General features: G+C 38.2%; 1 protein-coding gene across 2 annotated transcripts in view; it reads left to right on the top strand.

Moving 5' to 3' along the window:
• Nucleotides 1-14153: 14153 nt before the first annotated feature.
• Nucleotides 14154-25763, top strand: part of LOC127650163 (E3 SUMO-protein ligase PIAS1-like) — a 73755-nt gene continuing 62145 nt past the window's right edge. For both annotated transcript variants that reach the window (XM_052135408.1, XM_052135401.1), the window contains exons 1-2: nt 14154-14424; nt 22365-22555. In XM_052135408.1, coding sequence (XP_051991368.1) covers nt 22439-22555 — 117 coding nt within the window. In that variant the 5' untranslated portion in view covers nt 14154-14424; nt 22365-22438. The remainder of the gene's footprint in view (nt 14425-22364; nt 22556-25763) is intronic.

Here is a 25763-nt window from a genome sequence, read left to right as displayed (position 1 = left end):
CACATTATAATTTCTCATGAAAATACAGTTATACCCAATACACAATATAAATCTTCAAAGTTTAAATAATAAGAGTTTCTCATATACCTTTCACTATAAGAAAAGCTCACATTCAAAAAAGCCTTCAAAAATAGTGGACTACATTTAGGCTTATCAGGTGCAGAACAAGCAATTGAACTGAACAGAACCTGTCCTGAAAAAGTATATCAAGTCAATTTTATTTGTATAGCGCCTTTCACAACACACATTGTTTCAAAGCAGCTTTACAGAAGATCAGGCATTTATAGACATTAGTTTTATCGTCTGTTATGTCAGTGAATCATCATTCTGTAAATAGATAAAATACGTTTGTTTATCGTGTTTATAAATAAGTAATTAAATAATAATTATATTAACTTGTATAATATATTCAACTTGGCCGGTAATTTTGGTGAGGTTCGGTGTGGTCCATCCTAAATCCAAGGTTCAGACAATGGCATATGAAGTATCCCATGTCTTATGGTTGGAGTTGGCATCAGTTAATCCTCTGAAGCCCATCATAATAGACTGAAGTGATGTTTGGCTGGCACCGGCTGCATTTAGTCATCATCATTCAGCGACACGTAGCAGTGGAGTCCAACATGAACCATGAATGGTGCTGTATCCAGCTGGTTCTGGTGACCTCAGGATAGGAGTCCCGAGGTTGAGACAGGGAAACAGATTAAATAATATGAGCATAGATGCCATTCAATTTATTGCAGAGATATAAATCATGATCAAAGTTTCTGGTTTCTGGTTCCGGCAGACTAAACTAAAGCAGCCTAATTGTGGGTTGGATGATAAATTAGGTGTATGCCTGGCTAAATAGATAAGTCTTTAGTCTAGACTTAAACTGAGTTAGTGTATCTGAGTCCCGAACAGTGTTAGGGAGACTAGTCCATAGTTTAGGAACCAAATATGAAAAGGATCTTCCTCCTTTTGTGGATTTTGATATTCTGGGAACTATTTACAGGCCAGAATTTTGTGATCGTAATGAACGTGATGGAATATAGCATGGTAGAAGGTCACGTAAGTACTGCGGAGCTAGACCATTCAAAGCTTTGTATGTAGTTAACGGAATTTTAAAATTAATACGGAATTTAACAGGTAGCCAATGTAACGATTATAAAATGGGCTAATATGATCATATTTCTTGGTTCTCATTAGCACTCTGGCTGCTGCATTTTGAACCAATTGAAGTTTATGTATTGATTTTGCTGGACATCCTCCCAGTAATGCATTACAATAATCTGGTCTTGAGGTCATGAACGCATGAATTCCTTTTTCGGCATCAGCAACAGAGAGCATGTGCCGTAATTTAGCAATATTTCTTGGGTGGAAGAATGCTGTTCTACAAACATTGGTAATTTGATTTTCAAAGGACAGATTGGTTTCAAATATAACACCTAAGTTCTGTTGAAGATGATGTAACAGTACATCCATCGAAAGTCAAATTATATTGTAGTGGCTTATTTTTTTGAGTTTTTTGGTCCAATAATTAGTACCTCTGTTTTGTCAGAATTGAGAAGAAGGAAATATCTGCCAATCCAATCTTTTATTTCATTGATACACACTGCTAATTTCGAGAATTGTGAAACCTCATCAGGTTTTGAAGAAATATAAAGTTGTGTATCTCCGGCATAGCAGTGGAATCTTATTCCACGATTCTTGATAATATCTCCCAGGGTTATACATGGAGAAAAGCAGAGGCCCTAAAACTGATCCCTGTAGCACTCCATATTTTACTTTTGTTTGGTTTGACAATTCCTCATTTACAAAGTGATAGCAGTCTGCTAAATATGACCAAGCCATGCTAATGCAACTCCACAAATGCCAAAATAATTCTCAAGCCTATTCAAGAGAATGTTGTGATGTATCGTGTCGAATGCAGCACTGAGATCTAAAAGCACTAGAAGAGAAATGCAGCCGATCAGTTGATAAGAGCAAGTCATTTGTAACTCTGATAAGTGCAGTCTCTGTACTGTGATGAGGCCTAAATCCTGACTGAAATTATTCGTATACTATTTCTCTGTAGAAATGAACATATTTGGGAGGATACTACTTTTTTTTAGTATTTTTGACAAAAACAGGAGATTTGAAATCAGTCTATAATTAGCCAATTCTCCAGGATCAAGTTGTGGCTTCTTAATAAGCGGTTTGATAACTGCCATTTTAAAGTTTCTTGGGACATGTCCTAAGCATAGCGAGGAGTTAATAATATTAAGAAGAGGTTCTGAGATTACAGGGGATACCTCTTTTAAGAGCTTAGTTGGTATAGGATCTAACAAACATGTTGTGGCTTTTGATGTTTCGATACGTTTTGTTAGCTCTTCATGACCTATGACAGAGAAGGATTGAAGTTGCACGTGAGGAAAATTATTAGACATTGTTTTCTGAGGTGCGATGACAGATGATTGCATAATTCCAATTTTATTTCTGATTATTTCAATTTTATCTGTAAATAAATTCTTGAAGTCATTACTCTTGTGCTGCGACGGATATCTGGTTCTGTTGAGGCTTTATTCCTAACCAATTTAGCCACAGTACTGAATAAACATCTAGGATTGTTGTGGTTATTTTCTATGAGTTTACTAAAATATGCTGACCTGGCAGCTTTTAGTGCCTGTCTGTATCTACAGACACTATCCTTCCATGCACCACGAAATACTTCTAATTTTGTATTTTTCCTCATGCGCTCCATTTTCCGAGCTGCTCTCTTGAAAGCATGAGTGTGATCATTGTACCATGGTGCAGGGCTTATTTCTTCTTTAATCGAAGTGGGCTGAAAAAATCAAGAGTGCTAGAGAAGACTGCATTTATATTTTTTGTTATTTAATCACGTTCTTCTGGGCTTTGGGGTTTATTGAGTGTATGAGATAGATCTGGAAGATTATTAGTGAAGCTATCTTTAGTGGTCGAAAGAATAGTTCTACCTGAACGATAGCATGGTGTAGATTGAGTAACATTAGCTGATTGAAGCATACAAGAGATGAGGTAATTATCCGAGATGTCATCGCTCTGCTGCTGAATTTCTATATTATCAACATCAACTCCATATGACAGAATTAAATCTAGCGTATGATTATGGCAATGAGTTGGTCCTGTTACATTTTGTCTGACTCCAAGAGAGTTGAGAATATCGATAAATGCTAATCCCAATGTATCATTTTCATTATCTATGTGAATGTTGAAGTCACCAACAATTGAAGCTCTATCTACAGTAACTACAAGATCTGATAACAAATTAGCAAATTCACCAATGAATGTGAAGTGATCTATACATTGTAGCAAGGACAAAAGACGACAGAGATTTTTTATTTATATCTGACAGTGTCACATTAAGCATTATTAGTTCAAAAGATTTACATTTATATCCTGTCCTCTGTGTAACACCAAAAACTTCACTGTAAATTGTAGCAACACCTCCTCCTCGACCCTTCAGACGTGGCTCATGTTTATAACAATAACCTGGGGGAGTAGATTCATTTAAACTAATATATTAATCCGGTGTAAGCCAGGTTCAGTCAAACAGAGTGCATCCAATCTATGAGCTGTAATCATTTCATTAACAATTAGTGCTTTGGTAGAAAGAGATCTAATGTTTAGTTGCACTATTTTTATATGATGTGTATTTTAATTTGTTTGTTCAAGTTTGACATTGTTTGGTAGTTCGGGGAACCGACACAGTTTCTGAGATATCTAGGTGATACAGTCTCAATGTGTTGTATTTTATGTGACCTGTGTGACGTCTCAAGATAGCTAGCAGACGTTTGGATTAACCAGTGTGTCTACTTCCTGACCTGGACCCCAGTTAGTCAAATACTATCATTATTAAGACTATTAGCCAAATTACTAGAGAGGAGAGCGGCACCTTCCCTGGAGGGATGGAGTCTGTCTCTCTTTAGCAGGTCAGGTCTTCCCCAAAACTCTTCCAATTATCTATAAATCCTATTTTATTCTTCAGACACCATTCAGTGACACTGATTTACTATAAACCTCGTCACCACGACGAGCAGGGAGGGGACCAGAGAATATTACAGTGTCTGACATCGTTTTTGCAAATTCTCACACCTCTTTAACATTATCTTTAGTGATCTCCGACTGGTAATGCCGGACGGCGTTAGTGCCGACATGGATAACAATTTTAGAAAATCTACGTTTAGCATTAGCCAGCACTTGTAAATTTTATTTGATCTCAGAAACTCTGGCCCCAGAAATGCAATTAACAATAGTGGCTGGAGTCTCTATTTCCACGTTCCTTACAATAGAATTGCCGATAACAAGGGCTCTTTCAACATGATTCTCAGTGGGTGTATCACTGAGTGTGGAGAATCGAGTGGAAAATCTAACAGGAACGGGAGGTAGGTGTTTCTTTGCTGAGCGAGTATGCCGCCGAGACGTCACCCAAATGCCCTGCTGCAGGGGCTCTACAGCTGGAACCAAAGTGTTTATGTTGCTCTCTGTACTACTACTCACATCCGAAACAGTATCTACCGGCTTTTCTTTCTCACTGACCTCCACTAGCGTTCGGATGCGAGTCTCTAACTCATTAACCTTCTCCGTCAGCCTGACTAATTCCTTACATTTATCACATGTGAATCCCACACTGCTGACGGAGGAGGCTATTGTAAACATGTGACATGCAGTGCAGGAAGAAATAACATGAGCGGATGCCATGACTTATCGCAAATTGTTAGTTGTTCCTGAGCGGTGAGGGTTTGAGATTGATGTGAATCCATCACAAAATTGTTTGTTGTTGGTGGCGGTTGTTCTTGATAAGCGGTGCTTTGAGATCGATGCAATAATCTGTGTACCGCAGAGGAGAAAAAACAGGTGCGTGCTGAAAAAATGCACGCAGTTGAATCGCAATAAGAGAATAATACGAGGGAAACCCGATGCACACTTAAAAATGGCAGATGTTAAGGATTAAAGGATGAAAACTGATATATAATCAATGCTTAAAAAAAAACTAGCAGGCTACAAACACTGACTCTAGCTAGGTTCCAGCACCAACAGGTAAAATACACACAGGTGAAACGGTAGAAAAGAGGAAAAACCTGAAACGCGGTAAAATGACAAAGGATATAACGAACTATGAATATAACAATGAACATTTGAGAATTAGAATAAGCAATGCTAAGCAGGCTACAAACAAGTGAAATGTGAAAATGTTTAGTTTTTTAATCATTTATTTGTCTTATTATAATCACATCTCAACTTTTTAAAAATGTAAAAAATCTACATTCTATCAATTAATATTATTTCTTGAAATTTTTTATATGTAATTATATGTGTTGTCAATGTTTGAAATAATGTGTACAATTTACAAGAAATAACATTAAGTTTACATTCATTTGTAATACGAGCTCTATAATGGTACTGTCACTTAACAATAAATATGTAACAAAAGTATATAAAATGTAAAGTTTTTACATTAATATTTTCCTAATGTACCTAGTTAAAAGGTCCCCTGTATAATTAACAGCATTAGCTGGAATATATTTTATATAAGCAAAAGGGACATTATACAGTCAGGTCCATAAATATTGGGACATCGACACAATTCTAATCGTTTTGGCTGTATACACCACCACAATGGATTTGAAATGAAACGATCAAGATGTGCTTTAACTGCAGACTTTCAGCTTTAATTTGAGGGTATTTACATCCAAATCAGGTGAACGGTGTAGGAATTACAACAGTTTGTATATGTGCCTCCCACTTTTTAAGGGACCAAAAGTAATGGGACAATTGGCTGCTCAGCTGTTCCATGGCCAGGTGTGTGTTATTCCCTCATTATCCCATTTACAAGGAGCAGATAAAAGGTCCAGAGTTCATTTCAAGTGTGCTATTTGCATTTGGAATCTGTTGCTGTCAACTCTCAATATGAGATCCAAAGAGCTGTCACTATCAGTGAAGCAAGCCATCATTAGGCTGAAAAATCAAAACAAACCCATCAGAGAGATAGCAAAAACATTAGGTGTGGCCAAATCAACTGTTTGGAACATTCTTAAAAAGAAAGAACGCACCGGTGAGCAACACCAAAAGACCCGGAAGACCACGGAAAACAACTGTGGTGGATGACCGAAGAATTCTTTCCCTGGTGAAGAAAACACCCTTCACAACAGTTGGCCAGATCAAGAACACTCTCCAGGAGGTAGATGTATGTGTGTCAAAGTCAACAATCAAGAGAAGACTTCACCAGAGTGAATACAGAGGGTTCACCAGAGTGAATACAGAGGGTTCGCCACAAGATGTAAACCATTGGTGAGCCTCAAAAACAGGAAGGCCAGATTAGAGTTTGCCAAACAACATCTAAAAAAGCCTTCACAGTTCTGGAACAATATCCTATGGACAGATGAGACAAAGATCAACTTGTACCAGAGTGATGGGAAGAGAAGAGTATGGAGAAGGAAAGGAACTGCTCATGATCCAAAGCATACCACCTCATCAGTGAAGCATGGTGGTGGTAATGTCATGGCGTGGGCATGTATGGCTGCCAATGGAACTGGTTCTCTTGTATTTTTTGATGATCTGACTGCTGACAAAAGCAGCAGGATGAATTCTGAAGTGTTTTTGGCAATATTATCTGCTCATATTCAGCCAAATGCTTCAGAACTCATTGGACGGTGCTTCACAATACAGATGGACAATGACCTGAAGCATACTGCGAAAGCAACCAGAGAGTTTTTTAAGGGAAAGAAGTGGAATGTTATACAATGGCCAAGTCAATCACCTGACCTGAATCTGATTGAGCATGCATTTCACTTGCTGAAGACAAAACTGAAGGGAAAATGCCCCAAGAACAAGCAGGAACTGAAGACAGTTGCAGTAGAGGCCTGGCAGAGCATCACCAGGGATGAAACCCAGCGTCTGGTGATGTCTATGCGTTCCAGACTTCAGGCTGTAATTGACTGCAAAGGATTTGCATCCAAGTATTAAAAAGTGAAAGTTTGATTTATGATTGTTAATCAGTCCCATTAGTTTTGGTCCCTTAAAAAGTGGGAGGCACATATACAAACTGTTGTAATTCCTACACCGTTCACCTGATTTGGATGTAAATACCCTCAAATTAAAGCTGAAAGTCTGCAGTTAAAGCACATCTTGTTCGTTTCATTTCAAATCCATTGTGGTGGTGTATAGAGCCAAAAAGATTAGAATTGTGTCGATGTCCCAATATTTATGGACCTGACTGTAACTTAAATAAACCCATATGAATCTATATTGAATAGAAACGAGAGCTTGTGAATCGGAATCTAATTGAAACAGCAAATGTATCAATACCCAGCCCTATAATTTGCAGTACAATTTACTTCAGGCTGTGCATGCTTCCTCCCTCTCTCACTCGCAGCGCGTGCAGGAAAATGTCATCTGGCTAGACAAGAAAATGTCACGTTATGTACATAACCTTGCGAATGCTGGCCGCACTACAAGACTCAGAGTTCTTTTGAGGTGTGAGCGATGTGTTCCTTGTCCTTCATTTTGAAAATTCTGAAGAATGGTGTTTGCGCGTCTGCTTTTATAGCGGACAGCTTCATGCCTAAAAAGACACAGCTCAAACACCATAGCCAATTTTAGAATATTGCCGTTATTGTAGAGAGGTTTCAACTAGGTCGTGTGGATGGACACTCCCCATATGCGTTAGCAAAATCAAATGTCTTACATAATTGAAACTTCCCTTACAACTCAGTACACTTGACATTGCTTTTGCTAACGCATATGGGGAACAGAATCTCATCATGCCGCACTACTCTACATAACCTTCCAGAGAGTGACCCTCATGTTGGGCCAGGAGGAGAACTTTCAGAATGGATATATGAACTATAGTCATAGAGTATGAATGAACCCATTCACAAAACCAGTCCGGAAGTGAGTTTGTTTATAATGAAAGTGCTTGTGACTTTATGGTAAATTACAATGGCCTGAATGCAGGCGGTTGTGTCAAATGATGGGGCGCCTGTTCTTAAAGGGAGGGACATAAGTATATGTTTGGCAAGCACTCTAAACAGAGAGGAATGGTGAAGAGAGGGAGAGAGAGATGTGACGTCTAGGTTGTAAAACCTTGCAAATGTGTTTTGAGAAGACCATCCTGCTGCAAAACTTGTGTGCATTTTACTTGTCCTGTAAGACACCATTTGTCCATGCCTATGAGGAGGCCGTGCCTCTAATTGAGTGTGCTTTAACACCACTTGGGAAAATCTTACCCTGCAGCTCGTAAGCCATGGCAGTCGCATCAACGATCCAGTGATAAAGTCTTTGCTTGGAGACATTCCTTTCGTGTGTCCTCCATAGCACACAATGAGCTGATCAAACAGCCTGAACTGGCGGGTGCCCTCAACGTATGTGTTTAGCGCCTTCACATGGCATAAAAAATGCAAGGATTGTTCCTCATCTGAATTAAATGGAGGAGGGAAAAAGGCTTGAAGGTGAACCACCTGCGCTCTGAAGGGTGTGGTTGGAACCTTAGGCACGTAGCCTTTCGTGTGTTTGACAAACTCCGACAACTTCAGATATGAATTGTCAATTGATAGTGCATGTAAGTCACTGACCCATGACTTTGACAAATATCCAATTAGCTTTTGATAGGAGGTGTACCTGTGGATGTATTTTAAGGCCTACCTTCAAACTCAGTGCCTCTTTGCTTGACATCATTGGAAAATCAAAAGAAATCTGCCAAGAAAAAAAGTGTCTTCCATAAGTCTGGTTCATCCTTGGGAGCAATTTCAGAATGCCTGAAGGTACCACTTTCTTCTGTACAAACAATAGTATGCAAGTATAAACACCATGGGACCAAGCAGCCATCATACCACTCAGGAAGGAGATGCATTCTGTCTCCTAGAGATAAACGAAGTTTAGTGCAAAAAGTGCAAATCAATCCCAGAACAGCAGCAAAGGACCTTTTGAAGATGCTGGAGGAAACGGGTAGACAAGAATCCATAACCACAATATATGGATCTATATCTACATAATCTGAAAGGCTGCTCAGTAAGGAAGAAGCCACTGTTAAAAAAAAACACCATAAAAAAGCCAAATTACAGTTTGCAAGTGCACATGGAGACAAATATCTTACTTTTTGGAGAAATGTCCTCTGGTCTAAAGAAACAAAAATGTACTGTTTGGCAGGGCTCTACGCTAACCTTTTTCCCAAGGAGTACATGCGCTCCTAAATGAGAAAATTTAGGAGCACATAAAGAAATTTAGGAGCACAGTGAAAAATGTAACACAGAGTTTATTAACAAACAATTTATTACATATTTATTTATACTGCGTGTGTTAGTGTGTGCGTGTACTAAGGAACACACATTTGTGGAACAGCACATACCACCAAAATCACACATTGACCCATGCCTACTAGATACAAAGGATATCAGTTGTCCAGCTGCTTTTGTATGTTGGACGTTTGGAACGCTTATAGGTCAGATAGCAGTCCACAGCAGGAGTGGGATCGAACTCCTCGACAGAAGGCCCCTCCAGGCTGATCCTCATCAGTTCTTTGGTGGTGGAGACCCCAAGGCAGCTTCTTGTCGAATTCTTAATCCGGTTCTTTGCAGAGAAGCCTCGCTCACACTGCGAGGCTGAAATTGGCAGCACCAGCATAATATGCACCAACTCCAGTATGTTCTAGCGAAAAGATATCTTTCAGTTTAATTTAAACTCTTACCATTAACTTATCAAAACCAACCATAGAAGGATATCATACATAACTCAGAACTGTTAGTCTACCTTGTAATCATGCCTGTAGGGGTCCTTTGTCAACATGGTCTCCCACAGGCCACTGTAGGACTTGTCCTTGAAATTGTGGCTGACCAGGATTTCCAGCCCCTGCCACTCATCCTGGATTGCAGCCATGTTGCACCCTGATCTGCAGAATTGAACAGAGCAAGTGAGTTTGCAAATATGCAAACATAACATTGTCTCATATGGCAATGCAGGGTCAAATAAATTCTTACCTCTCTAAAGGCTCCTTGAAATGCTTCATCAGTTATGCCACACCATCATCACCAAAGGTGAGAAGGCTGGCCTGGTCTTCTGGCCATGTGTCAGGGTTCAGCACTCTGAAAGACTCCACTGGGGTCTGGACACCCTCATCCTTAAGCAAACCACCAAACCTGGCTTTGAGATCATCCACACTTATGTTGATGGCCTCCTCCATGTGCTGCTTCAGCTGGGGAATGGTGAGGTCCGTAAAGCCTTTCAGATTCCCCTTCAGTGTTATCCCCTTTAACAGAAATATTATACACACATGACACCAACACACAATGAAATGTCTGGCCATTTTTCTGTATCCAATAAAAACAATATGTATGACTTCTCCTCTGCATTTCCCTCCTTATCCTCAAATCGTTCTATTGGGCAGCGAATACATTGAATTCTCACACTGAGAATTAAGACATCATCTTAATCATTGATTTCTCTTACATCCTAACAAGCCCTCATCCTAACACACCTGGAATCTCCTCTCATCACCCTGCTGCTGAGCAAGCATGGTCTGGATCTTCTCCAGCATTCCTCCTGCCTTTGCCCTAAGCTTTAGTGCTTCCAGTCTGGTCACTGTTTTCCTCAACTCTGATGTGGCTTGGGGGAGGATCAGGTCATTCCTTTGCAGGGTGAGGTTAAGTGAGGATAGCTCCTCAAACATGTCTGACAGAAAATGGCAGAATACACAAAAAAGTGAATTCTCCATTTCCCGCTTTATCTGTTAAGTATTGAATAAATAAACTGTCACCTGTCAATTACTTGATTCTGAAAGTTCAGAGTCTTGAACCTATTTTCTAAAACTAGTGTGGTATTTCATGTGTAAAACAGACCTTCTTTGCCCGCCCTTGAACTTCCGCTGTTGTTGATGCTATGGCCAGGTGCTCCATGTGCTGCAGAACAACGGAGTACTGGCCTTCGTCAGTGGCAAGGTCCTTGTCTTGTTCATGCCGTAGGAACACTTTGAGGGCTCTGTGGACATGGGTATCCAGCGAGTTCCCTTGACGCTAGACGGTGTGCAAATATCCACACCGAGCTCTTGCCCGAGAACATAGATCTCTCGTTTTGATTTTCCGCTGAAGTGATACGTCTTCCATATCAGATTCAGAAGATCATACAGGACAGACACCTTTGGCTCTTTCTTCTGAATGGTCAGTATTGCCAGCTCTAGTCTGTGAAAGTCAGAACAGAATCTTCCAAACAATTCACCGTCTCCTTTCCCCATGTCTCTTGTGCCAACAAAAAACAATAATTGTGTGGTATTTACCATTCCAGCACTTAGCGTAAGCACGCACACAGACACACACACACACACTCTCTCTCTCTCTCTCTCTCTCTCTCTCTCTCTCTCTCTCTCTCTCTCACACACACACACACACACACACACGTTGTGTTTCCATGGTTTATGTAGACTTTCCATTGACAATGGTTTTTATACTGTACAAAATCTATATTCTATCCCCTAAACCTAACCCTCACTGAAAACTTTATGCATTTTTACATTTTCAAAAAACATCTTTTAGTATGATTTATAAGCTGTTTTCCTCATGGGGACAGACACCTACAAGGTCAAAAATGTAACATTTTACTATCCTAATGGAGACATTTCTCTGCAAGCAAATAAAACTAAATCATAGAGAATTTCTTAGTTACAAACCTATGTGGCATACAGTGGATTGGGATTATATGCCCCCCTGCCTCTCTCTGCAGGTGGGCAATCACTCCCCCACGGTGGCCCATGTTCACGAAGGCACCATCTGCCCCGAAGGAGATGCACTTCTTCATCCATGACCCTCCATCCTCCTCTGGGCAAACAGTACGAAATGTGGCCTTGGTGGCATCCAAAACACCTCGAATGACAACACAAAAAAAATTATACAAAAGTATTTCTGACAAACTAAATAATCTCCATTATCAATAATGATTGAACTTTACACAAGAATAAAGCCTATAAAGAGGAACAATTTACCAATGGCATGGGAGTGCTCAAGGGCCTGTTGTCCGACCAGGAGATTGACTGGCTTCCCATCCTCCAACAAGCGTATGTAGACAATCTCGCATTCGGAGTTAGATATAACAGTGTCTCCGTCTATTAGAACGGCAAGATATTTCTCGGCTTTCAGCTTTGCTGACAGGCTCTCTCTCATTATGTCAGCAATTTGACCGATCATCTCCACACATCTTACATCATTGTCGTATGTGGGATTAATGTCAACTCCGTTTTTGTGGTGGAGTCTGATAAGCGGCCCAAATTTGACGAATGGTTCTTCTTCTTTCGCAATGAAGTATGCAATGTTTATTAATTTTCAGCTGCCGCCTCTTCTCCTCCTCAGACAGCAGCACTTGTCTCCTCAAGGCTGCTGACACCGTGCCTGATGGTTTCTCCTGTCTCAACAGGTACAGATCTCTGCACTGGATATGCCGCCGCGAGATGTTGTGTTTCGCTACGCTATCTCTTTTCAGATGTGGGTTTCCTGACCTCTACAATATTTGCTGAACATGATGTTGTTTTCAAGCTCTAGCCATGGGAAAATTTTAAGCCAATTCAAATTAAATCTATATGTTCTCCCTCCACCGGCTACAGTGGATGTTGAAGTGACAGCGGAGGTCACGGTAGCTGCGCTAACATTGTTCTCATCATCCCTAACGATAGCCGCCTCAGGTAAAACTTGCGAAGAGACTTCAGTAGTTGAACCATGCGAATCCACCTCGCCGGATTCCTCTTTCTCTTCGTCTCTTTTTCGCTTAAAATAAAATTTTATGGGCTTAATTTTTAGCGATGTCTGTACGTTAACTTATAGCCTAAATAGATACCTTTTTCCAGTGTTGTTCACCTTGCTCTGACTGGACTGCGTCGTCACTGAAAACTCTGTGAGGGGAGGGGGGTGGGGTTAAGTTAGGTTGTAATATTTAATCACACACACTGTGCTCGTAAATTATTTTTCTGGTTCGCACATACCTATTTTTAGGAGCAAATGCGAGTGAAATGCACGCACTGTAGAGCCTTGCTGTTTGGACATAATGACCATCGTTATGTTTAGAGGAAAAAGAGTGAGGTTTGCAAGCCGAAGAACACCATCCCCACTGTGAAGCAGTGGGGTGGCAGCATCATGATGTGGGGGTGCTTTGCTGAAGAAAGGGACTGGTGCACTTCACAAAATAGATGGCATTAAGAGGAAGGATAACTATGATAATATATTGATCTCACAACATCAGCCAGGAAGTTAAACCTTGGTCCCAAATGGGTCTTCCAAATGGACAGTGACACAAAGCATACCTCTGAAGTTGTAGCAAAATGGCTTAAGAACAACAAAGTCAAGGTATTGGAGTGGCCATCACAAAGCCCTGACCTCAGTCCTATAGAAAATGTGTGGGCAGAACTGAAAAAGCATGTGCGAGCAAGGAGGCCTACAATCCTGTCTAAGTTACACCAGTTCTGTCTGGAGGAATGGGCCAAAATTCCAGCTACTTATTGTGAGAAGCTTGTGGTAGGCTACCCAAAATGTTTGACCCAAGTTAAACAATTTAAAGGCAATGCTACCAAATACTAACAAAGTGTATGTAAACTTCTGACCCATTGGGAATGTGATGAATGCTGAAATAAATAATTCTCTCCACTGTTATTCTGACATTTCACATTCTTACTATAAAGTAGTTACTTATAAGGATATACAATGCTTGCTGAAGCACTGTGGGGAATCAGGATGCTGAAGCGACCCGTACACCAGGGCAGCATCAAGTGACGAGGTGGAGTGATGTTCGCCAGAGCACTGTAGGGGAGATGATCTTGCCCGCTGACTTGTATAGTTGATGGCAAATCAGTAGAGGGCTTCTAGATGAGAGATGAATCACTGTCTTGAAGGAAGAAAATTCTGAGGAATGGTGTTTGCACGACTGCTTTTATAGCGGACAGCTTTGTGCCTAAAAAGGCGGGGCTCAAATACCATAGCCAATATTAGATTATTGGCGTTATTTTAAAGAGGTTTCAATGAATTCATGTGGAAGAGCACTCCCCATATATGTTAGCAAACGCAATGTCAAGTGTTCTAAGTCATAAAGGTACTCAGCGGGTGATAAGGGAAGCTATAGCTTTTTTTTTTTTTTTTTACATCTTAACTGTTATTGGTTAACGTTTGTTACCCAACAGCTATCAATTTAGATGCACGACTGCATGTCTTGAAATATGCACAACTTTTCAGCACATTTTTTTCTCTCATAGATTTGCCTTAGCAATGGCAAATCAACAATGTCTTGACTGTTTTTTGTATTTTTTTTTTTCTCCCCTTTTCTCCCAATTTGGAATGTCCAATTCCCACAATTCCTTATTAGGTCCTCGTGGTGGCATGGTTACTCACCTCAATCCAGGTGGCAGAAGACAAGTCTCAGTTGGCACTGCTTCTGATGTGGCTCGCTGTGCATGACACCACAGAGGTGACTCTCCTCTCCCTTGCAACCAGGCCAATTTGGTTGCTTAGGAGTCCTGGTTGCATTCACTCAGCATGCAATGAATTCGAACTTGCGACTCCAGGGATGGTAGTCAGCGTCAATACTAGAGGTCGACCGATATGGGTTTTTTCAGGCCAATGCCAATCTTTTGAAATCCGGGGGATTAGTGCTGCCGATTTATTTTGGCCGATAATGTGCTTGTTTTTAACCTCTTATTTGAACCTTTTATTTGAAAGATAAAATGTAACACAAATAATTACTTAACAAAGACAAAATTTCTCAACAAATACATTTATTGAACACTTGACCAATATGCACTTGTACACTTAAATTAAAAATGTATAATGTAAAAACATATTGTATAAATAATGTATAACAAATATATTAAATAAACAAAGCAGGTGTTACGAACTGCTCCGAGACACGAAGGTTGAGATCCAAATGCAGCTTTAATTAAGGGGCAATCCAGACACGTAATCCAGTATTCAGAGCATCCAAGAGAAGCACAGGCATAACTAGGGATGGGTATCGTTAAGGTTTTAATGGTATTACTATCTTACCTATACTGCTTATCGATCCGGTACTTCAACGGTATTCTTAACGGTTCTTTTTGTTATATATATATATATATATATTAAACAAAGATAAACAAAAGATAAACAATTACACAAAGATAAACGTTATATAGGCACAGTGATTTAATTTCAGGAAGGTCTACTAACATTACTGTTCAGGTGTGGTCTAAAAAGAAATCTAATAAAGTAATCAATTGTAAAATAACACTGCATAGTTTATCATAGATTAATGCTTATTATATGGAATGATATTAATCTTATTATTATTAATGAATGCACACACAATTGTGCATGTACTAGATACATTTTGTGAATGTATTTTACTAACCACAAACAAATGCCATTTGATTTGAATCTGTGGAATTCGGGATTGAATGATTGTGCAGCGATTTGTACAAATACAGACATGTTTGCAAATAAACATGGTCTGTTCTACATTAATAAATCAAAAATTGCTCATGCAAAAATGAATCCGTGCATTTGTGGATCAGAAGACACGCGTGCATTTATTGACATCTTGTTCGAATCGATCGTGTTCGGTTCATTTGGATTTTGAGACTTCCTTTTCGCAGTTTACAGCATTCCACCCACACATACACACACACAACTAACGAACAAGCCAGTGCTCTTCATTAACGTGAACACGATTCGTAAATGTGTGTCACTATAAAATGAAACAAATGCTTTTCAACCGGTGTCTGTAGAATTAAGAATTACATAAATGTGCAGCAATTTGTACAAATAAAGTCATGTTTGTGAGTATAAATGTTCTGCTTTGTATTAAAGTGTGACAATTTCCGCGTGCAAAAAGGAATCCGTGCATTTGTGGATCAGGCGACACGCGTGCATTTATTGATTCCTTGTTCGAGTGGATCCTGTTCGGTTCATTTGGATTTTGAGAGTTTCTTTCCGCATTTTCAGCATTGAGGATCCACACGCAACTGAAAGGCAAGGCAGGCAGCTACCACTAGATGGCAGTCGCAGAGAATTACAGAGTTGGCCTGCCCTGGTTTGAGAACAGGTGATAATGGACATTGTTCGCATTCTCCCGAAGAACCTTTAAAACATGGATAATACCATTTTAAACCAACAAGCTGGTTGGGTAAGTAACACTAATCTTTTTTCCTTTTTTTTTTTCTTTTATTGCATACTGAAAAGAAGAAAAAAAAAGTAACTTCCTATAGACTAGCAAGTTAAAAACAATGTACATTTGATATATTTGACATATTAATTACATTTTATAAATATTCATTTGATGAGATATTAACAAAAAAATGTTGGCTCTTCATTATGTATGTTAGATTATGGTTTAGAGTGTGAGCTGATCAGGGAGGAGAGAATGTTGGCGTGGCTCATCTGATGTTTTCTGTATGTGAGAAACTGAAAGAAAAACAAAACTAAAGGACACTTGTGACAAATGTCAAAAGGTAGTGTGTGGGATCTACACATGGAAGGTAGAGAGTACATGTGTTGACTGTGAGTAATCGATCCACAAGCGTCAGTGAATGATGTGCGGGGTTTGCCCCCAAAACAGCCAGATGCCTTGTTCAAGTGAGCCCACTTTTAGGAGAATTCGTTCATAATGATTTTACAGCATACTATTTTTGCTCACAGTAAAACAAATATTGCTTTCTAAATCAGTTCGTTTTCCCACAGTTTAGCGAATGTTCATATTCTTTATTAACTGTTTTGGCCATTTTGGGTTTGGCCTATATGTGTTTCATACATGTCTAAGGTTTTTACTATGCATTGAAATACACATTGGTGATGTTTTTATAAGCTATTGTATTGATTTGTTTTTATTTTACAAAGAAAATAATTTAATATAAACAATCAAAGTTGCATCTGTAATCAGCTACAATAGCAAGTTCTGTGGTTGTCGATGAACTAATACATTTTCACATTCATTAGAATTTAAATTTCGTGTCCTGGTGTTTATTATTAATATAACAGATTCATTTATTCATGGATTTCGATTCCAGTGGTGGCTGCATAGGATTGTTTCCAATTCGTGTTGTCCAAACATTTCCAATAACTCCAGAGCGTTGTAAAGTCCAAAAGTCAACATGTTTTGAAAAAATATAGATTTAATAATTTCCCAAATTCACAACATGTTTTTATCTAACGAAATATTCCGCCTCAATCCATGTTTGTTGGCGTTTAGACTTTCAAAAACATTTTCACTGTGGTGAAAAAACTTGCTGGACACAAAGCGAGGCACGCACCTTCCGGGGCAGTCTAGCAGCTAATATATATATATATATATATATATATATATATATATATATATATATATATATGTTTGTATAGTCTAGCACTAGTATATATTAAAAAAAAGATTGTATTATATTGGACTATCTGCGTTCGCTTGGCGCTCCGTGCTCCATTTAATCCATATTATTCTATTTTATTCAAATTGAGGATTTTGACATTTTTTAGGGTGATGACGTCATAATATATGATGACAGACATTAGAAGCTTCATTCTAAAACCTCAATAGAAGTGTCGAATGTAAATATGACATGACATTTGGTACAGTCTAGTATGAACGGTCAGAATGACCGCTATGGCCATTCTAGTAGTTATAGAATTCCGGTAGTTCTCGTGTTAAATGCAAGTACAAGTCTATTGCTTGATTAGTGTCCTTTGGAAGATAAAAGCGTGTCTCAGCTATGACAGTATTACAAATGTCATAGACAGTAATGTCTTTGAAGGCCAAGTTTAAAATATATCTCTATAAATTCATGCGCATACATGCTCTCAGTATCTTTGAGTAAATGAATGATGGCAATGACACAATCGGAAAAGAGCTATACACACACCGGAAACTGTAACGCGTGCACACGCGAAAGTCTCTTTGATTTTTTTTTTGCACAGGTCACTTCGGGGGCTCCGACCATTAGGAAGATGCTCGTGGAAATTCTATAACTACTAGAATGGCCATAGCGGTCATTCTGACCGTTCATACTAGACTGTACCAAATGTCATGTCATATTTACATTCGACACTTCTATTGAGGTTTTAGAATGAAGCTTCTAATGTCTGTCGTCATATTTTATGGCGTCATCACCCTAAAAAATGTCAAAATCCTCAATTTGAATAAAATAGAATAATATGGATTAAATGGAGCACGGAGCGCCAAGCGAACGCAGATAGTCCAATATAATACAATCTTTTTTTTAATATATACTAGTGCTAGACTATACAAACATTATATATATATATATATATATATATATATATATATATATATATATATATATATATATATTAGCTGCTAGACTGCCCCGGAAGGTGCGTGCCTCGCTTTGTGTCCAGCAAGTTTTTTCACCACAGTGAAAATGTTTTTGAAAGTCTAAACGCCAACAAACATGGATTGAGGCGGAATATTTCGTTAGATAAAAACATGTTGTGAATTTGGGAAATTATTAAATCTATATTTTTTCAAAACATGTTGACTTTTGGACTTTACAACGCTCTGGAGTTATTGGAAATGTTTGGACAACACGAATTGGAAACAATCCTATGCAGCCACCACTGGAATCGAAATCCATGAATAAATGAATCTGTTATATTAATAATAAACACCAGGACACGAAATTTAAATTCTAATGAATGTGAAAATGTATTAGTTCATCGACAACCACAGAACTTGCTATTGTAGCTGATTACAGATGCAACTTTGATTGTTTATATTAAATTATTTTCTTTGTAAAATAAAAACAAATCAATACAATAGCTTATAAAAACATCACCAATGTGTATTTCAATGCATAGTAAAAACCTTAGACATGCATGAAACACATATAGGCCAAACCCAAAATGGCCAAAACAGTTAATAAAGAATATGAACATTCGCTAAACTGTGGGAAAACGAACTGATTTAGAAAGCAATATTTGTTTTACTGTGAGCAAAAATAGTATGCTGTAAAATCATTATGAACGAATTCTCCTAAAAGTGGGCTCACTTGAACAAGGCATCTGGCTGTTTTGGGGGCAAACCCCGCACATCATTCACTGACGCTTGTGGATCGATTACTCACAGTCAACACATGTACTCTCTACCTTCCATGTGTAGATCCCACACACTACCTTTTGACATTTGTCACAAGTGTCCTTAGTTTTGTTTTTCTTGCAGTTTCTCACATACAGAAAACATCAGATGAGCCACGCCAACATTCTCTCCTCCCTGATCAGCTCACACTCTAAACCATAATCTAACATACATAATGAAGAGCCAACATTTTTTTGTTAATATCTCATCAAATGAATATTTATAAAATGTAATTAATATGTCAAATATATCAAATGTACATTGTTTTTAACTTGCTAGTCTATAGGAAGTTACTTTTTTTTTTCTTCTTTTCAGTATGCAATAAAAGAAAAAAGAAAAAGATTAGTGTTACTTACCCAACCAGCTTGTTGGTTTAAAATGGTATTATCCATGTTTTAAAGGTTCTTCGGAGAATGCCAACAATGTCCATTATCACCTGTTCTCAAACCAGGGCAGGCCAACTCTGTAATTCTCTGCGACTGCCATCTAGTGGTAGCTGCCTGCCTTGCCTTTCAGTTGCGTGTGGATCCTCAATGCTGAAAATGCGGAAAGAAACTCTCAAAATCCAAATGAACCGAACAGGATCCACTCGAACAAGGAATCAATAAATGCACGCGTGTCGCCTGATCCACAAATGCACGGATTCCTTTTTGCACGCGGAAATTGTCACACTTTAATACAAAGCAGAACATTTATACTCACAAACATGACTTTATTTGTACAAATTGCTGCACATTTATGTAATTCTTAATTCTACAGACACCGGTTGAAAAGCATTTGTTTCATTTTATAGTGACACACATTTACGAATCGTGTTCACGTTAATGAAGAGCACTGGCTTGTTCGTTAGTTGTGTGTGTGTATGTGTGGGTGGAATGCTGTAAACTGCGAAAAGGAAGTCTCAAAATCCAAATGAACCGAACACGCATCGATTCGAACAAGATGTCAATAAATGCACGCGTGTCTTCTGATCCACAAATGCACGGATTCATTTTTGCATGAGCAATTTTTGATTTATTAATGTAGAACAGACCATGTTTATTTGCAAACATGTCTGTATTTGTACAAATCGCTGCACAATCATTCAATCCCGAATTCCACAGATTCAAATCAAATGGCATTTGTTTGTGGTTAGTAAAATACATTCACAAAATGTATCTAGTACATGCATAATTGTGTGTGCATTCATTAATAATAATGAGATTAATATCATTCCATATTATTAATGCAGAAGTTATTCATTCAAGAGCTGTAAGTGATTTTCTCTTTGCCTTTTGTTGTTTGATTCGCAGTAATGGCTCAATCGTCAGCATGTTTATTAGACTGCTTCCCCTTTAAGACCGAGTTCAGATCTAATAGGCTCCTGATGCACCATATTTTCTCCCAAATATTTCCATAACTACGTCCATTTAAGACATAAACTGTGTTTAAATGAATCTCCAAGCCGGTCGTTTTGACATGTTTTTGTGTGTAGTTGATCGTTTAGCGCACATGAAACCCAAAGTAGCCTATACTTTGCTTGTCTCGTTGCGGTGTGTTTCGGAGCGTGCGCCGCCATGGGAAAGGTATCTCTTGTGCTCTTTTTATTATTAAACGCGTCCCGCAATTTAGCAACAGTAGCTAGACTGCATTTTACAACAATCACCGATCGTGCTGATTCTGACGTTAAGTTTGAGTTTTAGGGAGAAATGTCAGTGCACCGCTGTGAAGGGAAGGAAGTTGTGCTAGACAGAATGCGGCTTATGTATAAATATTCTTTTTATAATCTTTGGAAGGCGAAATCTAAAATAAAATCAGACTAATATCACAGAGTTAAAGTGTAACCAGGCTATGTCTGAATGTTTAGTTCACTCATTAAGCAAGGCTCGTGTTGTGCTCGCCGTGGCACCGCGTGAGGGAGATCTCTCTCTCTTGACTGCGAATAGCTAAATTGCATCACAGACAAATGGTTTAATATTATTATACATAGAAATGGCTGGCGAGATAAAATAACTTTATCTTTTTCTAATTTCTCCAGTACTGACAGCAGAACCGATAACGTCCAAGCTTACCAAAGCCAGTCCTTCAATAGCCTATAGTGTGTTGGTATCTTTTTATTACTTATTTCTCTGCATTGAGTGACAACCCTCTCAAATATAAGACACACAAACAGAACAAATAAAAGTCTCAGATTCACTGTCTGTAATTGCAAAATTCTTGCTTACTTATTGTGACATGATAGCAACCCTTCTGCTGTGATAATGCAACTTCAACTACGCTATCAATATCCATAGTAGCCGAACGTCATGTCGCGTTTTTTCTCGAAGTTGGCAGTAACATATCAAAAGTTTTTAATTAAATATAAAGGAGTTAAACAAATTTAATCCTTACCGTTTTCTCCAAGGAACTTGACTCTGGAAAATGACTCTAGGGGCAGCGTGCGTCGAACACGTGTTCCACAACAACACTAGGCTGCCCACAGATGCGCCTGCCTAATAATCGGCTTGATATACTTGGATATTGGCCGATGCCGATTATGTTAAAAAATTCTAAAAAACGGCCGATTAATCGGTCGACCTCTAGTCAATACTCGTGGAGCTACCCAGGCCCTTGTCCTGACTGTTTTAATATGTTAAGTAACTTTTACTTGTTGAATTCCATTTAGAACAGGGTATTAGGGTTGCTTTATTGGTCCTAATAATTGTTTTCAATAAATGAACCTGTATTCGTTAAAGGTGAATGCATGTCATGTACTATATTTAATGTACAATGATGATAATGCAAGGCGAGCACGTCCCAGATAAATGCCTCATTTCAGGGGAATTTAGCGTTGGATTTGGAATGGATTAAATATTTTTAATGTGTCACATAAACACTTTTTTTTTTTTTACTGTTTTTTAAGGTTGGTTTCTTTTTAAACTAGTCGACTCAAATTGTAATTTAAACATCAGTGAAATTAGTAATTCCGTACATCCCTAATAATCAATAGTCGTTTGAGATGTATCCATATTCTTCAGGTGTAAATGAGGCAAACAGAGGTATGTGTCTTCTCATTCTTATATTCCAGTCTCTCTCTACTGTAGTTTCTCTTATCAGCCCTGCACTCCTGGGTAACCCTTACTGTACAGTTCAGAGAGAGCTCGCAATGTTTAACTGCAGCTTCTTAGATGCGCATAAATAAAATGCAGCGATTCTGTCGACAGCCACCAACTAAACATTGCTGAATGATAATGCTTCTCTTGTGGATAATCTCTTTGCTCAAAAATAGCAAACATAAAATGGGTTAAACTTGTGGCATTCATTTGTGTTGTTCACAGGCGTAAGACGCTGCAGCATTGCTATGGTTAGGCTATCACTTGTCAGTCTTCGCAACTCCTGACACAGTGGGAGAATGAGGGCTTCTCTGGTGATCTTCTTTCCTTTTCAGCACTTAAAATCTAGTTTGATGACCATGGCACACTACAAAGTTTTGGGAGTGATAATCACATTTCTCCACAACTGTTGTGTGGTAAGTGTACTGGCACATGATGGCTGCCGTTACATATATATGTGTGTATATATATATATATATATATATGTATGTGTGTATGTATGTATATGTATGTATATGTATATATGTATGTATATATGTATATATTTATATGTATATATACATACAGCTCTGGAAACAATTGAGAGACAACTGCAAAATTATCAGTTTCTCTGGATTTACTATTTATAAGTATGTGTTTGAGTAAAATGAAAAATGTTGTATTTTTATAAAGTACTGACATTTCTCCCAAATTACAAATAGAAATATTGTAATTTAGAGCATTTATTTGCAGAAAATTCCCTGTGTTTTTAATCTGTAAATGTGACGTGCTCACTGACTAGGAGGGCAAGATTATGAAAACAGTCTTTAAAGGAATAGAGCCCGAACGATATGGGATTTTTGAGACTGATACCAATTTTAGAGGGGGGAAATTCACAGATTACCGATATGGTGGCCAATATAGTTCCTTTTTTAGCTGGAAGGCAAACTGACCTTTCTATGTGGATTGTGCACCGATATAACTATGCAAATGTACTCAGAAGGCTGCTTTCTTAAACATTTTTATCAAAGAATATTTGACATTTATTATTATACGTTGTCAACATTGAAAAAAGTACAACATTTCCCTCTGAAATATAGTGGAGCGGAAGTATATAGTAATAGAAAATGCCATTGTGTAATACTCAAGTAAAGTACAAGTACCTCTAAATTGTACTAAAATACAGTTTTCTTGCATAGTAAAATATCTGCAATATTTCATTGTTAATGTGTAACAAACCAGTCACAAACAATAACTCGTGGATCGCTGCTGCCGAGAACCATTACACCTCTAGTTTTTACATTCATATCGGGTCAAGAAGTGCATTTAAATGTGCACGCGTGTAGGTGCATTCACCACGAGAAAAGAGCGCTGTATATGCACTTCTTGACCCGATATGAATGTAAAAACTAGAGGTGTAATGGTTCTCGGCACATACGCAAAAAAATTAATAAAATCTACACTTTCATATTCTTTTGTTTTTGGTGGTCCACGTTCTTCATGCATATTAGGGCTGCACAATTAATCGAAATGAAATCGATTATTAAATTGCAAAGGCTGCGATTTAAATAAATACATTTTCTGGTCCTTTCAAAGTTTATTTGCGCTGCTCAGTCCAGTCTATATTAAATTAACGCATTGTTACAGTGTTTTCACAACTCCCTCTCATGCTTAGAGTAACAGAAGTGCTCTGAGTTCGGTTCTGTTTTCTTACGTGCACTAAATGCTTTATTTACACTAAACTGGCCCATCCTGCGTGAAGTTTTTTTTATTATTATCTGTGGTAGCAGCATTTCAGACTCCGCAAGGCACAGGTATCATAATAATAACGCAGAATACAAGATGGGGGTATAATTCAAACATCTTTATTAAATGATTGCTGAGCAAACAGCATTAACAGTAACACCTGTAGAGTCCAGAAACATCTCTTCATTCTCCTGTCATTTGTTTACCTCACGACAGTGCGTGTCGCACTTATTACACTCCCCGCTGAAACAAGTGAAAGCGGAACTAATATTACCAACATCCAACAAAATGAAAAGGAAGGAACATGCATATAATAAATCTATATCAAATATTTTGTTACTATAATATAATGCATTGCAAAATTAAATATAATGAATAAAAATAATTAAATTAAATGGTGACATACTAACCAAAATTTTCACCTTAATTTGAATTACACAATGGGTTATCAATTCAACTTCAGTTTGAGATTAAGCCTCATTCTTTAGGACTGTCTTATATACAGTAAAGAATAGTTTGCATAAGCCTACTAGTTTTTAAGGCCTAGAATAAAGAGTTACGCCCGTGTCACACATACTCCGTGTGCAGTGCGTATGCGGTACGTATGCGGTGCGTATATGGTACAGGAGCAGCACGCGCTATAGTGCTTTCACATATGCTGTGTTTGCAGTGCGCTACTGATCCGCAGTTTCTGTGTGCCACAAAATCAAAAATGTGTAAGGAATTTTGATTTTAAATCCAAACGTTAACTTTGAGAACGTTTAAAGCATTGAAACAGTATGAAAATTCATTTTAATAATTGTGATTCTTTGTTTTACATGTAGTTCGAGTTGTTGACAGAAGAAAAGCTATCGCGCTATATCTGTTGCTAATAAGGAGAAGAATGAGATGCATTTTGGTTCACGCTGTCTTTTTTTTAGGGTAAAAAAATCATATATGATGGCATTTTGCAACTTTTGGGACTATAATCGTACTTTTTTGTTTTTCTTGACCCTGTAATTTAGTAACTTTAGAACACATTATCTGTAATTATGCATATATGATTAAATTATTACAGTTTCTTGACAATCTATGTATATTTTAATGTGAACTATGCGCTACCACTTTAATTCAGTGCGGTGCAGCACAGCAAAAGTAGACTCGGTCCGTAAACCATCGCTGCACTGCTGTATACGCACCGCAACTGGAACGGATCGACGGACTACATCCACGTGCAGTGTAAAAGCTATAACCTGTTAACATGGGTACGGAAAGAAATATGCACTGCACACGGAGTATGTGTGAAACGGGTGTTGCATTTATATTTTAAAATTATATTTTGTTTATACTGAATTATTCAATCAACCAACATTATTTTTGACAGCAAAAACTAGGCAACAACTATGGTTGGGGACAGGGATCCAGAGGGAAACAGTGTATGTTAACAATGTAGTTAACAGTGACATTGAGCAGAAAGTTTGAGCTGCTGATAAAAAGTTAAATGATCAGCATTGATTGATGGGATGAAAATTGGAGATTGGTGTCAGATTTTAAAATCCTGATTGGAGCATCCCTACTATTTAAGTTGACTGTTTCAAAAACTAATGATGATTATTCGTGTGCTGAGATCCTGTCACAAAATGGACAAAAACAGGTACATGGTGGACTTTTCACTGTTTATATATTTATTTGTTTGTGGTTGAACTGAAAAAAGGTCTCAGTTTGGTTCTTTTTAAGAGGGTTCAAATGTGACAACCCAGTAGCCTTTTTGCAGTTGAACATATGGAACACATTACCATCATAATGGCAGTTCAAATCACAATCGCAATATTTTTCAAAATAATCGCCATCTTTTTGTCCAAATCGTGCAGCCCTAATTCATATTGCCCCCCACTGGGTAGGAGAAGAATTTCTAGCAAA

The sequence above is a fragment of the Xyrauchen texanus genome, chromosome 1 (genome assembly GCF_025860055.1).
Source record: "Xyrauchen texanus isolate HMW12.3.18 chromosome 1, RBS_HiC_50CHRs, whole genome shotgun sequence".
NCBI lineage: Eukaryota > Metazoa > Chordata > Actinopteri > Cypriniformes > Catostomidae > Xyrauchen > Xyrauchen texanus.
This window is presented reverse-complemented; position numbering and strand designations above follow the sequence as displayed.